General features: G+C 39.1%; 1 protein-coding gene across 2 annotated transcripts in view; it reads right to left on the bottom strand.

The window, feature by feature from the left end:
- Positions 1-662: 662 nt before the first annotated feature.
- MARCHF1 (membrane associated ring-CH-type finger 1) overlaps positions 663-16,687 on the bottom strand; it is a 916,809-nt gene continuing 900,784 nt past the window's right edge. For both annotated transcript variants that reach the window (XM_059374251.1, XM_059374241.1), the window contains one exon: positions 663-4,993. In XM_059374251.1, the coding sequence (XP_059230234.1) occupies positions 4,695-4,993 (299 nt within the window). In that variant the 3' untranslated portion in view covers positions 663-4,694. The remainder of the gene's footprint in view (positions 4,994-16,687) is intronic.

The following is a 16,687-nucleotide window of genomic DNA, read 5'->3' as shown; positions in this document are numbered from 1 at the left end:
GTGATCTCTCTGGAACTCAAGGGTATGGGGCATGCAGGAGCTTCCATGGGCCACTTCATGTTTGTCTCCCTATCTTTCAAGGAGGATGTGAGACAGTTTGTCATTGCCTCTGGATTTTGATGAATTATGAGACTTTCCACTGTGAGTCCCTTTAGGGAGTGGCTGCAGGCCACAGAGTTGCTTAGCTGCAATAGAGAATCAGCAGCTCAGCACCAGGGTGCCCCACTCCTTATGTCACATTATTGTATCTTTTATCTATCCTGCCTTCTTTTTGTGTCTTCCCTTGGGACAAGACTTATGGCAATTTGCCTTTCCTTTGCTCTCTCTGTAAGTAATAAACTGTCAGACTCTAGCAAGGGCTTGCTGTTTCTTCAGTAGCTGAACCTTGCCACTTGCCATTAAAGACTTTGGTTACTGTTGACTCTGCCTGCCTTGTCCTTTCCCTGAGTTAAAGTATTCCCTTCTTAATGCATCTCTTTATTCCTTTCTGTATCAGGGTTGGTCAGCCTATGTTGGCTTTAATGTAATAGTAATATGTTCACACCCTGCTTAAAAACACAGACTATTATAAAATCTTAAGAACCCAAGTTTTTTTTGAATGTTGCACATACATATCTGCAGAAATGCTGGTAAATTAGGCAAAGAGTATAGAAACCACAACAAAAGTTTAGGTCACTTGTTTAATATACAAAGTCTTTCACAGATAATTATTTTCCTTAATTTGTCTTAGTACACATTATTCACAAAACAGTAAATTGTTAATGCAAGAGAATTAGGTAAAACCAAAAAAGTACAAATGCTCAATCTCAAAAATTGCACACAGTTAAAATAATTTTTCCTTGTTTGTTTTAATGCAATTTCCAATTTCAAAATGGGCTTTCTTCAGATTTGGAGGAAACACTGCAGCCCAAAATAACAGTACTTCCTTTGAGCTGTATTGATATGTAAAATAGCACCTTTGGGCTGACTTAAGGAAAGAAAAAAGGTTTTTCATCTTTCTTAATTAAAGTCCTATACAATTATTACATAACAACTACAATAATGATAATAAGTGTAAAGAGATCTACTTTGTTCCAAAATATTGATTGCCAAGGTAGGGAAAGGTAAACTGTCAGGAATCTTTCCCACCACACCCCCTTGACAATGAGAGTATCTTAATGATGTCATTGCTCTAATGAGCTAATTTTCCAGCCAAACCGATGTTTTTAGGGGTACCTAAGGACTTTTTGCAAAACAAGGTAAATGCGGCTGTCTGGGACAGTAATCACATAATAGCAGTTCAGAGTGAGATTTAATCCTGGGGCATTTTGAGAGACTCCTTCAGTATATACCTATCTTCAGTTTCTCCATTGCTGTATCCCATGTAGATTGGATCATTTTTGCTTTGATTTTTTTTTTTAATTTTTCATTTTTGTTTTGCTTGTGTTAAGCTTAATTGCCTTTTGGACTTTATTAAAAAAATACTGGGATTTCACTTCTTTTCAATTCGATCTTTGATACAATGAAAGTGAGAGTTCTTTTAAAAATTAACAGCATAAATGTCTGTGGTTTATGGTATTGATATTATCAGATGCATGACTATAAAAAGCCAGGGTTTTTAACAGAATTGTGTTGTTCATTCTTTGATTTCAGTCCTTTGATTCACTTCCATTTTACTTCTTACGTGAGCAGGTAAACATGCTTAAAAAAAAAATTGTCCTTCTAGAGTGTAGTTTTTGAAGGGTATGTCCAGTCCACAAAGTATTGTCACAAAGCCAAATCCTTTCATTGAAAGGGCAGTTGCCACACAGAATAGAAAAGGAAATCAATATTGGGTTTTAAATGCACATCGTTATTCCCGATTGTTTGAACCATAAACAACTATTGCAGGAAAACTTGTTAAAAGATTTAAATTCAGGAGTTCAGGGTTTATAAAGTTCAGAAGAATAGCAGAATAAAAAGCTGACTTAACCTCTTAGAGAGCTATGTTATTTTCTCATTACAAGAAGGTCAAAGCCTGTACATGTTAATATTGAGAATTTAGGTATGGTATTAAAATACCATATCATATTTTAGGGTTAAGACAGTAATGCTTATCTTTACTTTTCATTCTAGAAATGTTTTCTTAATGTTAGTGCAGCCATTAATAAACAAGCCTTCTTTAGCCAATCATCTTCCACTGAGAAATGAGCTATGCACTTACTTATCTTGCTTATTTAGGTCTTAGAATTTAAACAGTATTTTTGGTGGTAATTAAGGTCAATAATCCTTTTCCTTCCAGAGCAAACAAAAGGGAAATTAAGATTTCATTGCTTGCTGGTGACAGATTACCCCTCCTTCCTTCTCCCCCCCAGAATATTGTAAACAACACACTTCTGTTGTTAAGCTCTGGGAAACATGGATTAGTAAAAAAAAAAAAAAGCTTAGGAAAATAAACAAAAATTGTATCAAGGTTAATCTATTGGGTAAGGTGCCATGGTCAAATCACTCAAAGTTTAGTTATTCATGAGTATTTATCTTAAACTTTTGAAATGGAAATTTAAGAAGTTAATACAAAGTTTAGTTTGTTTAAGGTTCAAAGATATTTTATTATTACAAGAGATCCTTCTTATTTGTGCAGAAGTTATTATGGTTCTCTTTAGTTACTTCAGCTTTGTTTTCCATGTGCGTTTAGTCCATACCCTCCACAACAAGTTTTAAGAAAGATGAGTTTTAAACCTTTTGTTTCCTGACTGGCCAAAACCCTTAATGTTTTTCTCATGTACACACGTAAAATCACACACACACACACACACACACACACACACACAAAGTTGACATTGTTTACCTTTTCTTTATTTCTAGGAATTGGGACTATTTGGACTCAGTGTCAGCCACTACTAATATTCATATCTTTCTCCTCATTAAAAGGTTATTTTCTTCTCCTTTTTTCTATGATAATCCGTGAGGAACAAGCACACTGATAATTACAAAGTGCATCAATGTGATACCCGAGTTTGTGCAATGCGATACCCATGCTTTGGTTCTTATGGCCATTGTGACTGCCTTTTCACAATAATAAATACAACAGCTAACAAAAATAAGTCACCTTTTTAAATGTGAGACATCTTTCTTTGACGGGTCACAAACTCTATAATCATTAATCTAGCTCACTACAATATCATTCACGCTTCAGTTTTACATGAATATGCAAAGAACACAATAATCAACTGAACTGCCAAACCTAAACAACTCAGTTTATTACTTATCACAGAATCTGTTGAATATCTTTACTTCCCAGCTGAGCAAGGGAAATACTGTCAGCTTTTTAAAATAGTCCAAATGCTTAGTCAAAACTACTCATCTATCAAATTGATACCACATGTGGATTTAAAAAAAAAAAAACCCTCCACATTCGACTTAACAAAAATATTTTTTGCTTCCTTATCTTATGTGCTTCATAGTAGCAAACAAGTTAATTTCAGAACTTTGCCACAGGTAGATCATTATATCTTTCTATACTTTCATTTTTTCACCCTCTAGAGAAATGGTAAGTTCAGCTCTCTAACCAACCAGGTTATTTCATTTGATACATTTAGTGCTTTTAATTAATTAAAATTTTAATTAATTAATTTAGTGCTTTTAAAACTATAACATTTGTGAGCCTTTGAATAAAAGAATGAATTGAGCTGCTGTTTTGAAATATTCAACTGTTAAATGAAGCAGAGGCTGTGCTTCTAATTTTAGGGCTGTGCTAAACAATATGATTAATTCAAATTAAGATATACCATAAAGATAAAATACATACTGGATTTTGAATTTTGATTTATGAAAAAGGTTGTGAAATATCTTAATTTTTAATATTCATGACATTGAAATAATTTGATATAAAGTGTTAAGTGAAATATAAAAATTAATTTCACTTATTTTTACTTTTTCTAATGGTGCTACTGGATCATTTTAAATGTATGCATGTGGCCTGCATTTGTGGGCTCACATTTCATTTCTGTTGGACAACACTGTTTTATGGGGACCAGATAAAATGCAGGACATGATAGTTGATTTCAGCTTCTGTGGGTATTTAACAGCACTAATTACACCCCAAAACTGCAAATCTTCTGTTCATGATTTGAACGTAATTCTAAGTATTAATACCTTCAAATGTGTATTGCATCTATTTTAAAAACATGCATCTGTTAAAACAACTGGACTCCACTATAGCCATAAAAATCTGTTAGCTGTCAAAGTATGAATATCAAAATATGCATCCTCCAAGTTTGCTTCAGATATGTCTTAAGGACAATGCAGACAAATTCAAGCTTAAAACCAAGTATGTTTCTTATTTCCAGATGAGATAGTTAACATTACGAGGCCTTAGAAGAAATACACATTGCAATTCAAGTCTGTATTCTTAAACTTGATCCTGCTCCTATGAAGATGTGGGTCCATTTAGGCTTTCGTCACTGCCTAAGAGCATTCCTTGCTCCATTGGTTCTTAATTGTCTTAGAAATCACTCTCTAACAAACTTCACATTTCCGTATCACACTTTGGACTGCTTCATGGGATCCTGGTCATTTGGTGGTCTTTTGGTCCCCTTTTTGAGCCAAGTAAGGAAAAATGAGTCAGTTGGAGAAAGAAGATAAAGAGAGTGAATACTTCAGGATCACTTCTGTCATGTGTAGTGGCTAAGGGCTAGAAAGATATTCTTCAGTGAAGAAACTCCCCACTGGTCCTGTCACACTGGTATAACCTCCGGGGGGCTGCCCTCTGCAGATGGCAGTGAATTGGTACCTGTTTGTGATACAGGCACTACCACGGCATCCTTGATGTCCGTGTTTACATTACATGAGAAGTTCTTCTCCTGCTTTTTGGCAGTGTCTGGGCAATTTTGCACAAAGATCACTCGGTTGTAAGCCTTCAGCCTGCGCCATAACTGAACGTAGACTTTACACTGTACATACATGAAGACAAGACCTCCCGTGAAGCCGATAGCCACCACAACGAGTTTTGTCCAAAATGGCCATTCAAGGACACCTTTGAAGTAAAAAAGAGAGAATGTTATCACCAAGTCATTATCAATGGGTTTGGTAATTTTTTTCTATGACTCCTTCAAAAGACCATGCCTGCCTGCTAACTTTTGTGGATACGGGATGTATTGTTAACAGGCAGTAAAAATTATAACCCAACTTGCTTAATTGCTTTAAACTCTTAAACATACTGTTAAAATTGTACATGAAAAAAAAAAAGGAAAAAATTGTACACGAAGAAACTCTGTACCTATTACTATAATGAACTTTTTTTCTTTTCTTTTTTTTTTTTTTTTTTGGTAGCATCAAGTACCTACCATGGTTATCAGATGATATTGGACTGTTGATACTTATTTTGACATTTATTCCTTAGAGCTAAATCTTTAAGAAAAGAGAGTGAACATACTAAGTGAAAGAATGAGTTTAAAATGTTTTTAAGAAGGTAATGTAATAGGCACTTCTGTAGGATTGTACATACAGATGTCCCTCCCCACCCTCATTCCCTTTAAAATTAAAAGGAAAAAAAAATGAAAGAAGCTGCCACATCTCGCCAGAGAGAGAAGGAATTAAAGACATGCATAAAATGTAGTACTTTAGTGGTTTTTGTTTCATAAATCTTTTTGTCACTAAAAACCACCACTTTTTCAGATATCAATTTTTTTTTTAATTTGTACCATCATAACTAGAAATTGGCTCTCACAATTTTTAAAACTTGCACAGCAGTTTCTTAACTCTAACAATATTTAGGCCACACATAGCTAGGAATATTAAATACACGATTGTCAGGAGTCCATCTCTTGCCAACACCAAGATGGTGTGGAGGATGGCTGTCTCCATTCCTGTGAAAGGCTTGGTTCAGTATGTTGGACTGGGAAGTGTTGGTTAGAAATCCCAATTTTTCAAAGTCTTATGATTCTACTTTGGGTTTTATTTACTTTTCCTTACAACAATGAATAGAGTTCTAGGAAATGTCCCACCTATATTTTTTAACAGCTGTATTTGCTTTAAGCTTCTGTAAGAAAAGAGATACTAGGGCTTGTTTAGCTCCTTCCTCAGCTCCACTTATGCAAGAACGATCATCTGACATACAGATTCAGGGTAGACTCACGATTCCCAAGGGTCGTGGTTGTCAGATCACTGGTTTTTCCTCAGGGGACATGTGGTAATGTCTGGAGATATTGGTTATTGTTACATCTTGTGTTGGGCTAGGGTGCTACTGACTTCTAGTAAATAGATGCCAGAGATGCTGTGTAAACATCCTGCAGTGTGTAGGACAGCACTCCCCAACAAAGAATTACCCAGTCCAAAATAAATGTCAATAGTGCTGAGGTTGAGAATTCTTGGGGAAGATAATCACTTAAACTTCTTTATTAGGAAATTTTCAGGGAGGATTCAATATGCAAATTAGTTATCTTAGAGTTCTCCAAATTTAGAAGGATTTTTGTTCTTGGCTACTCTCTTGATCAGTAGTTTCTATGTATTTGGAATTTATTAACCACAGGCAAGCTGGAGGAAACATGTCCTTTATCTCCCATTTTGGGGGGAGAGGTATCCATGCATTACGTCTAACTTTCCCCTCTGTCTGCTAAATCACACTACTGGCTGTTCTCAGTAAGTGCCTGGAGGTTTTCCATTTCTGTGGCTTTGTCCATGATATTTCTTCCCTGTGGTTTTGCTTCCTTGTTTCTGCAGGTCTACAAAACCCAGCTCAGCAACATTTTCCAGCTGGAAATAAATTTTAGCACTTTTCCAGTTTCAAGTTATTTCTTCTACCTATGGCATGAGTTAACTTTCTAATAAGTTATTTTTGCTTTGCTACCCCATAATCTTGAGAAGCACGGAATTAATGTCCAGTTGGTCTTTGTTTTCCACAGTGCCTCGCTCAGTAGCTATTTCAAGGCTGAAAGAAAGCTTTTGAAGTTCCAAGTTGGATTGCTTTGCCTCAGTCTTTTCAATATAACTGGAGGTGCCAGCCTTTCTTCACTTGTCCACAAAGCTATGTTTCATGGGTGTTATGATCTGAAGACTCAACTCTCCTTCCTGAAATCATGACGAGAATCCAGAATATACCTGAGAATCTGGGCCAGGAGTAACTAGCCATTTTCTCTGTCATTTCTGGAAGACAGTCTGGTTCTTCAGTCTGATCCTTCCACTTTCTTTCACAACGTTCTCTGAGTCAGTTTCTTCTCCCCTAGTCATTCTTCCTTCATATGTTCGGGAAGTCAAAGCCCTCCATATATTCCCATATATATATTCTAAACAAAGTTTAGAGTATGGAGTATCTCCCCACCCCACATCCAGAAGCTATTTGGGTGCAAACCCATTTTTCACATGACTATCTTCTCTCAGAGACAGTCTGATATTTCTCTTTGCCTCTGGCTAAGTGGGCAAGATTTTTGTTCTCTATAAAGATATTATTGAGCAGGTATAAGATTTTATCTTGGAAAACTCACTATAAGGATGCCATGAGAAGAGATGCTAACACATGGGGCTAAGTGGATTTCTGAGAATGTTTCCATTGGTAAGGTATGTTTACTTCCTTATTATTGAGAATCAGCAAATTGTCTTCATACTCAACCTTGTTGGACTAGTTCTATGCTGTCTTCTGTACAGAAGAAGGAATGTACACAATAAGGAAGGGTGGTAGGAAAGAGAAGGCACACAATCTTGTTCCTTGTGGATCCTTTGTGTAAAGAAGGAGTTCTTTGTCCTCACTGATACATATTTGAAGTTGGAACCTGACCTTGGAAATGCCAAGAGCACAGAGGTGTTTATACTGGCCCAGGTTGGAAGAGGAATTTGGAAAATCCAACTTGAAGCCATTCTCCCATCTGTTCATTTCTCTGAAACCCAAGGACTGTATGTACTTCTTTCTTTGTGCTTGGGATCTTTCTTCAGGAGTTTCTGTAAGTTTAGGAATTAACTATCTACATCGCTTCCTCCTAAACGTTAACGGGAAACACTGCTTAGAAATTCTTGGGCGGGAATTGAAGGAGCTTAGAGGAGTAGGTTTTCTGCCCACAACCACTTTTCTTCCTTCCTTCTTTCCTTCCAGATTTTATTTGTCGGAGAGAGAGAGAGAGAGAGAGAGAGAGAGAGAGAAAGCAGGGGGAGTGGCAGGCAGAGGAAGAGAGAGAAACAGACTCCCAACTGAGCAGGAAGCCCAACACAGGGCTCGATCCCAGGACTCCCAGGACGCTGAGCTGAAGGCAGGCGCTTAACCAACTGAACCACCCAGGCATCCTTGTCCACAACCATTTCCTAAGGAAATGGAAGTCTTTTCTCATCCCTCATAATAGATAAATAGATAAATTTGACTCTATTAAATAGAGTTAAATATTAGATTTGACTAATAGACCTATTAGTCAAATAAATAATAGATAAATTCTTTAAATAGAAAGATAGATAGAAATTCTTTAAATAGAAAGAAAGATATTCTTTAAATAGAAATACAAATTCTTTAAATAAATTCTTTAAATTCTTTAAATAGAAATTCTTCCAGGCCTCCTTTCTCTAATTGCGTGTATGTGATGCGGTCCTGGAGGGCTGCACTATCTTCCCCAGACAATCAGCATGCTAATAGGTTTTCTGTGAAAGGCTTAAGATGGGTCTGTAGATTTGACCTGTGATATGATAATGAAGACTTCATAAAGTAGAGTTAGATGAATCAAAATGCCACATTATATCTGCCTGAATGTGCACTGCTACCAGAGCCCCAGAAACCAGCCCTCAGTTGTAGGGAAGTTTATTTAAAGAGCAAGTAAAACTCTGTCAGGCATAAAAAAGCAAATGCAGCTTTCAGCTCATCATAGGCTCTTGGGATTCTGAGTCTGTGCAAGATTCTTCTAGGAAGCCAGAGAGGAAAACTTGGGGATACCAGATAAAGTAATTATTTCTAGAATTTGAATAAAAAATAAAAATGAATGAAAGAGTGCAATTTGTAAATTGTTTTTTCACATAAAAAAATTCTTTCCGATATTCCTCATTGCATTCTCCATTGGGTGAGGAGACATGGATTGGGACTATTTAAGGGCACTTTCCCCTCAGGAACCTGAGACTATAGCTTATTGATAAACTGTCTTTTATCTCATTTACAATCACTATTACTTCATCTTCATTCCCAGAAGCCCCCTCCTTCCTGACTAAGAAATACCTATATCCCAAATAATTGAAACTTTTACTTAATTGCTTTGCAGACCAAACCCCAACAGGGTATCCCTTATTACAGTTAATGGCTTCTCAAAGAAGCCATTAACTGTAATCGCCACACAAATCGCCACTCATTCCTGAGGATTATGGTCTTTGTTTGTTTGTTTTAGATAGCCCAACATGGGAGTCAAACTTAACCACAATTCTGAGAGTAAGACCTGAGCGGAGTTCAAGAGTCAGATGCTCAACAGACTGAGCCACCCCAGGGGCCCCAAGGATTATGGGTTTAATGCCTAACAATCAGCCATGTCAGTCTTTACATCTTCATCGTAATTCAGATCATTGTTTTATTTCCTTGAGGTATGGAGAGCCTGTTATCTGGTATTCTCTTTGGTCTCAGTTTGCTCATCGTTGGTAGCTTGTTCAGAAATACTCCCATTTGGCTCTTGCCTCCCTGTAACTGGGTCCTTTGGTTCCCATCCCCCGCTCTCCTTGACTCTGGCTGTGGCCACACATGACTTGTTTGGGCCAGTAGGACAATAGCAAATACAACACATCAGACACTTCCCAGTTGTTCCCCTTGTGTGTGTGGTTTCCTCTCTTGCTACTCTTTTAAACACGAAGAGCCATGTAAAGAAGGCAGGACCATCAAGTCTTGTGTGATGAAAAACACAGCTCAGTTATTTGTATCATCTGGCCAACAGCGTGCCCACTGCGAGACAGGTAGAGGCGGCCCTGCTGATGATACAGCAGCCAACCCACATGCCAGCTCCTGGCAGACACAGAGGTGAACCCTCGGAGAGCAGCCGGGCAGGCCCTGGCCAGGAGAAACATTCAGCCAGTCTGCAGAATTCGGACTGCAATACATACGTGTGGTTTGAAGTCAGTAAGTTTGGGGATAGTTTGTGATACGGCAGAAGATAACTGATGAGTTAAAAATGAAGGTAGTGGAAGTATTTACCTCAGCAGGCTGTTAGTGTGGATTAAATGAATAGTTCTTGACGTAGAAGGTGCTGGGTAAATGCAGGTTATTGTTGCTGAGTGATTTAAATGCTACATATCTTTGGCTGCTCTGAGTTGTAGATCAAGAGCAAAGCTTTCCCTGGTGCCTACAACTAAGACCTTTCTGACTTGGATGGGCTTCAACCTTTGGATGTCCCATCTGGACTCCAGGCAATGAAAATCTCCAGAACGAGGGGAGAAGAAAGTCCAGTCAGCTGCCAGACAGGCCGCGGTATTTAGTCTGCACTCCAGCTCCTCACCCTGTGGCACTGGGCATCCTTCCCAGCTGGTAATTCCCTTCACAGAGAAAAGCTCGGAAATCTCACTGAAAATCAACGAAAAGGTCCTGAAATGTTGAAGTGGAACTGTGTGTATTATTTGTTAGGGAATATTGATGCCACACTTTCAGAGTACAAGAGCAGTGGTTTGTAAACTGGGATGGATCTACTTTTGACTCAAACTCATTTCTTGTCTAGCTATATTGTTTCTCATAAAATATATTTCCCAGCTCTCTCCACTGGAGGAACACATGCAGGGTCACCTGTAACATCTTCTTTCTTTCTTTTCTCTTTAAGTCAAATTGGGTAAACCATAAGCTCCCAGGTGGGTGTTTATAGTAAAGCTGCAAATGAGGCAAATTACTTCCTCATCTTTAAAACAGTGATCTCTACACTCTCCTCCATCTTTTAAATTGAGACTCTCAGAGTATTCTGCCTACCTTACGTATAGCACATCATGTAACTGGAGACACCGGGAGTGTGCTGTGTCTAAAAAGACTTAAGCAGCAGAAGAGAACGTGTCTCATTTATCAGCTGCAGGGACAATATATATTTAGAAAAAGCATCTCATCGGTAAGTTGGGATATTTTTGGCTGGGTGTTTAGGTTATGCAGAGTTATAAAATGTGTTTGTGTAAGGGTGTATATGAGTGGTAGGGCTGGGTGGGGGGTGGTTTTCTCCTTTTGTCCTGGTTGCTTCTCTTTGGTTGCATAAATTATTTAAAAAAAAAAAAAACTGTTTCACATATTTGTAACATGTTTCTTAGCTTGTTTTAATGGTAATATTCACCATGAGTAAAGATACGAATACATAAATATATACAAATATGAATATATATAACAAAAATATATAAATATATTTAAATTATGCAAATATATATGTGCACTGTTTGTATAAACACAGTGTTTCAGTTTATTTGATGCAAGGTGAAGTTCTTGGTGTCTTTGAAAAATGGCTCAGAAAGAACCTTTGAAGGGTATTCAGTCCAACTTAGGTTTACAAATGAGAAATTTGAGTGTCAGAGTGGTTATTTCATTCAAGGTAAGTGGTCCGTGACCAAGGAAGAACTATATCCTGGCCTTCTAACAAGGAGCTCAAGTCAGTGTTTATCATATTTGGCTTAACAGTAACAGCACATATAATTACATATAAAAAGGAATGCTTAACCAGCAGGGCTCAAAGGAACACATTGTACGAATTGCTGGGAAGTGATTTTGAAGACCTCCTCGAAGCAGATGTTAACAGTCAAAGAATATAGCACCAGCCATAGTCGTCATCTGCTGGGGTCAGCCAGAGCTGGCAGCAGTTCTCTGAACCTCTAGCAATACTAAATGCTCCCTGAATAACGAAGCAAGACCCTTGCCCTGGAGATATGCAGAGGCTCACAAGTGAGTCAGTTATATGAAAAAAAAAAAAAATTGTTATGTCAGTCCCTTGCGGTGTATGCATTTAAATAGTTCTGGGGCAAGGCTAAAATTTGCACCTGCCATAGGATTTCAATTATATGTGGAATCTAAAAAACAAAACTAAACAAACAAAAGCCAGAAATAGACTGATGAATACAGAGAACAAACTGTGGTTGCCAGAGGGGAGGGATGGGAGGAAAGCAGGAGCAGGTGAGGGAGGCATCGAGTCCCACTTACAAGAAGTCACGGGGATGACAAGTGCAGCATGGGGATTACTACAGGCCAGTAATAGCTTTGTGTGGTGACAGAGGGTAACTGCCCTTAACTGTACGAGCATTTTGAAATGACAGAATTGTCTAATCACGCTGCTGTACATGTTAAACATATTCTGTCAGCTGTACTTCCATTAAAAACTGATCTGCACCTACAGTCTCTCTACCAGTATAAACGGTTGTGTTTTCCTGGTCTGTGTTTCTGTGTCCCCCCCTCGCCCCCCACCCCGCAACGCACAAATAGTATACTGGAGCATTTTTTAGAGTATGTAAAGATAAGGCAGAGGGAGGATTGCTCTCCCAAATTAGAGCTGGCGATGGGTAATCCAGGGTGTTAAAGTTTTAAATACCGAGACTCTGATTTTTTTTTTTTTTTAATTTCTTTGTCATTACAGGTGATAGAAAAGTAAAAGAGCAGGGTGGTACCTGAGTGGCTCAGTGGGTTAAGCCTCTGCTTTTGGCTCAGTTCATGATCTCAGGGTCCTGGGATCGAGCCCTGCATGGGGCTCTCTGCTCTGCAGGGAGCCTGCTTCCTCCTCTCTCTCTGCCTGCCTCTCTGCCTACTTGTGATCTCTGTCTGTCGAATAAATAAATAAATTCTTTAAAAAAATTTTTTTAAAAAAGTGAAAGAGCTGTCGGGCAGCAGACTTATTTAGTTTAAAAGAACAACCATTAAAAACGCATGAATTTTTTTTCTCTCCACTATTGTTATTACAATACAAAAAATTTTGCTGTTTTATATCCAATCTCAATTTGGGTTAAAGGAGGACAATTTGTTCCTCGTCAAGTGTTTTTGAAGGTTTTCAAGGCAGATTTAAAATATTTTGGCTTTTAAATTAAGCAGTTTTTTCAAATTTTAAAAGTAAATCCAGGCTTAGCCCTCACGGTCCCAAAGTGCCAAAGGGAGTTGAACATAATCCCAACTGACAGAGATGCCCACACGACCCATGAAATGTGAGCTTTGGGAAGTCACGTTTTAAATACAACTTGGACATAAGGACAGATGATTCCCTTTGCAGAAGTCACTATAGTTTCCATCGGAAATTACCTGAGTTAGGTGCTGTCCTCCTGACCAGTGGCTTTGGAGGGATAGTCATGGACACTGCTTCCTGATAAATACCTTCCTTCTTAATTCAAAAGCCCTGAAGAGCTTTTGAAGACAAAAGTTATCTCATTTTCACTTGCTGTTAAGAAACTGAAAATAACTTTGAAAAGTGTATAGCAGAAAGCTGACCCTTGACTATATATAAAGCCAGCCTTCGGTTATCATTCAAGCTCTTCTTTTGGGAAATCTGACTGAGGGCCCTGAGTGACAATTCATTGGGAGACTCTGGTCTGAGATCCTGTATCCTCCCAGGACTGAGAAAGGAAAAAGCCAAAACATTTTGAAGAAAAATCCTAAAAGAAAGATAAAAGGTAGGAAAGTGTGGGTCTGAGGCATTCACACTTCATCATTCCTTCTACAAAGTTGACTAGTACCCTCGGCGCAGTGTTCACCTGATGTGCTGGTGATGAGCAAGACAGACACTGCGGGGCCTGCTCTGAGCTCATTCTATTGGTGTCAGGAGAATTACAATTAAATGAGCAACTACAATGGTGTGTGGTAAGTTCCCTGGTAGGGCAGAGCTTCATAACATGTCTGAAAAAGAATGACATAAGGGATAATTAAAGCTAAATCTCTGGGGATGAGACTTGGGCTTTGTAGGGTCTAAAAACTCCCAGTAATTCAAATATGCAGTAAAAAATGGAGTCATTGGGGGTGGGGCAGGGTAAGTGTAGGATGCTAGGTGAGAACATGGTTCTCAACACTTAGAGGACATCAGAATCACCTCTTCGCTTTTTTTTTTTTTTTTAATTTAAAGATTTTATTTATTTGACAGAGAGAGATCACAAGTAGAGAGAGAGAGGAAGGAGCAGGCTCCCTGCCTAGCAGAGAGCCTGATGCGGGACTTGATCCCAGGACCCTGAGATCATGACCTGAGCTGAAGGCAGAGGCTTAACCCACTGAGCCACCCAGGCAGCCCACCTCTTTGCTTCTTAAGCACAAATTGCTGGGCTCCATCCTCAGAATTTCTGATCCATAAGTCTGGGGTGTGGAGAGGCCAAGAATTTCCATTTCTAACAAGTGCCCAGTGATGTGGATGCCGTGGGTCCCAGGGACCACATTTTGAGAACCACTGTCATAGTACCAATTATTCTAGCTGAGAGAGCCGAACCAGGTGTCCCAGAAGGGTGATATTTGAGGTAAACTGCAAACGCTGTGGGGGGTAGGGAGGTGTGTGAGAACACAGAAACACTGTCTGAGTGTGTGGTGGGCAGAAGATGGAGGAAAGGTTTCATTCCGAGGGAAATACTGAGCAAGGATCCAGACATAGATCTGCAGAGCTGACGGAATGTTCACAATAAATGGCTACAACCAGGTCATGGCGGGGTGGGGTGGGGACAGTACAGTCCCACTGAAGAATTTTGGATGTCTTTTAAGAGTAATGACTAGGTATAGGGTGTAATGAGATGCGTAAATTTTTGTAAATTTGCAGTGAGTACATTATTGAGCTTGGGTTAAAGGTGGACAGAAATGGAGAAAGTCCAGTAAAGAAGCTGTTGCAGTTTTCAAGTAAAAGATAGGAGAGTTTGCAAAAGGATGAGAGCAGTGGGAAAGGAGAGACAGGACAGATTCCAGAGGCCTACGAGGTAGAGTAATAAGATCTGGTGACTGAATGAGGGTGGAAGCAGGGGAGAGGGAGATGAGGAATGAAAACCTGACTGGATTTGGTAACAGGTGTTAGTAATGTCTCCTCACAGGTGTTAGGGTGGTCAGTGGCAGTAGATAATGAGCTTGGACCCACTAAGTTTGGGGTGCTTGGAAAACCCTTATTTATTAAAAAAAAAATAAGATTTTATTTATTTTTTTGACAGAGACAGCAAGAGAGGGAACACAAGCAGGGGAAGTGGGAGAGGTAGAACAGGCTTCCCAAAGAGCAGGGAGCCCAATCCCAGAACCCTGGGATCAGGACCTGAGTCAAAGACAGATGCTTAACGACCGAGCCACCGTGTATCGCTTGGAATACCTTTAAATGGAGAGGTTCAGGAGGTAGATGCATGATCTGGATGGAGTGCAGTATGAGCTGGAGATAAATGTGTGGCTTGGTTACCAACATGGAAATGACAACGGAAGGCATGGGTATCCAAGGGAACTAGAGAATGAGCAGGTAGAATGAGATAAATGGAAGGAAGCTTGGGTTCATGGGTTTCTTGGGTTCTGGAGACTCTGATGGCTGAAGCTGAGATAGTCCTGTTCACGGCAGGATGAATGATCCTACTCTGTCTCAGAGGTAGGATTGAGTAATGTGAGAGAGAGAGGTTCAGAACTGTCTACATATGAAGGATTCATGATTGCTTCTTGTTATGTCTAGGACAGGTGCCTAGGACAGGACACACTGCTGTGTGTATGGCACACTTTCTGTTATTTAGTTTGGGGCTGTACCTGTAACTATAGGGAATTGGGTTAAATAAAAAGGGGAAGGGGGTCCTATCCTCAGGAAACTTATTAATAGGGATGTAACAGACATTTTTTAGTCCAGTATCTCAGGAATAATGTAGAATGTAGTTGTAAACGCTCTAGAATTGTAGATGTCAATGTAATTTTGAACTGAAAAACAACAAAACCTCCCGCACCTGTTTTTCTAGCTTTTATTCTCATTCAGGAGAGCGAGAACTGCAGGTCCGTCACCCACCTCCCTCCCCCCCACCCCCCGCCCACACACACACTTAAACTACGTAAACCACATCCCCGAGCATCCGACCAGACAGGTTCTCACAGTCCCTTCATCCCACAGGGCTTCTGCAGCGCCCCAGAGAGCGCTTGCCGCTGCTCACTGCTGCCACCATGCGGGCAAGCGTAAGCATGGAACATCCGTCCCTTGTGTTACTGAATCCAGACAAAGAAATGCAGAATAACAACTTTCCGTATTGATATTCTTTTCCCTCTTTCATTCCCTCACTTCCTCTTCCCTTTTTCTTTCTTTCGGTTTTTCTTTTTTCTTTTTTGAGGGAGGCACACTTTAGAACACTCTAAACTTACAGTATTAGCATCTGAACAATTTCTCTTTTTAAATTCACCAGTGGCCTAATATTGTGGGATTTTTTTTTTTTTTTTTCAGGGTGAACGGTGGGGGTGGTTCAGGTAATTTTTCTCACTTTTTTACCAGCTTTGATTTAGGCCACACACAGAAGCGGATAGGGCCTGATGAGAAATGAGCTGAGTACCAAAAGTAAAGATAGACCACCTCTTTTCCCCTCTATTTCAAAGAACCTATCCATTTCAGATTTTTAAATGTCTTTCCTTGCAGATTTGACATCATCCTTCACAATTTAACTCAGCATGGCTTAAATTTCAAACAATAGTGTTAATCTACTCAATCAAATTATATGGTACTAATTGATAAACTACAACATATTCTCTACCAGAGTATCATCTTACTCATGTTTTAAAAGAAGCAACAACTATGGTGAATTAAATAAAATGAAAAAAAAAAAAACAAAAAACAAAACCCTTCCACTTTCACAACTGTTTGTCTTTTCACATCAGGCAGAA

The sequence above is a fragment of the Mustela nigripes genome, chromosome 1, assembly GCF_022355385.1.
Source record: "Mustela nigripes isolate SB6536 chromosome 1, MUSNIG.SB6536, whole genome shotgun sequence".
Lineage (NCBI taxonomy): Eukaryota > Metazoa > Chordata > Mammalia > Carnivora > Mustelidae > Mustela > Mustela nigripes.
This window is presented reverse-complemented; position numbering and strand designations above follow the sequence as displayed.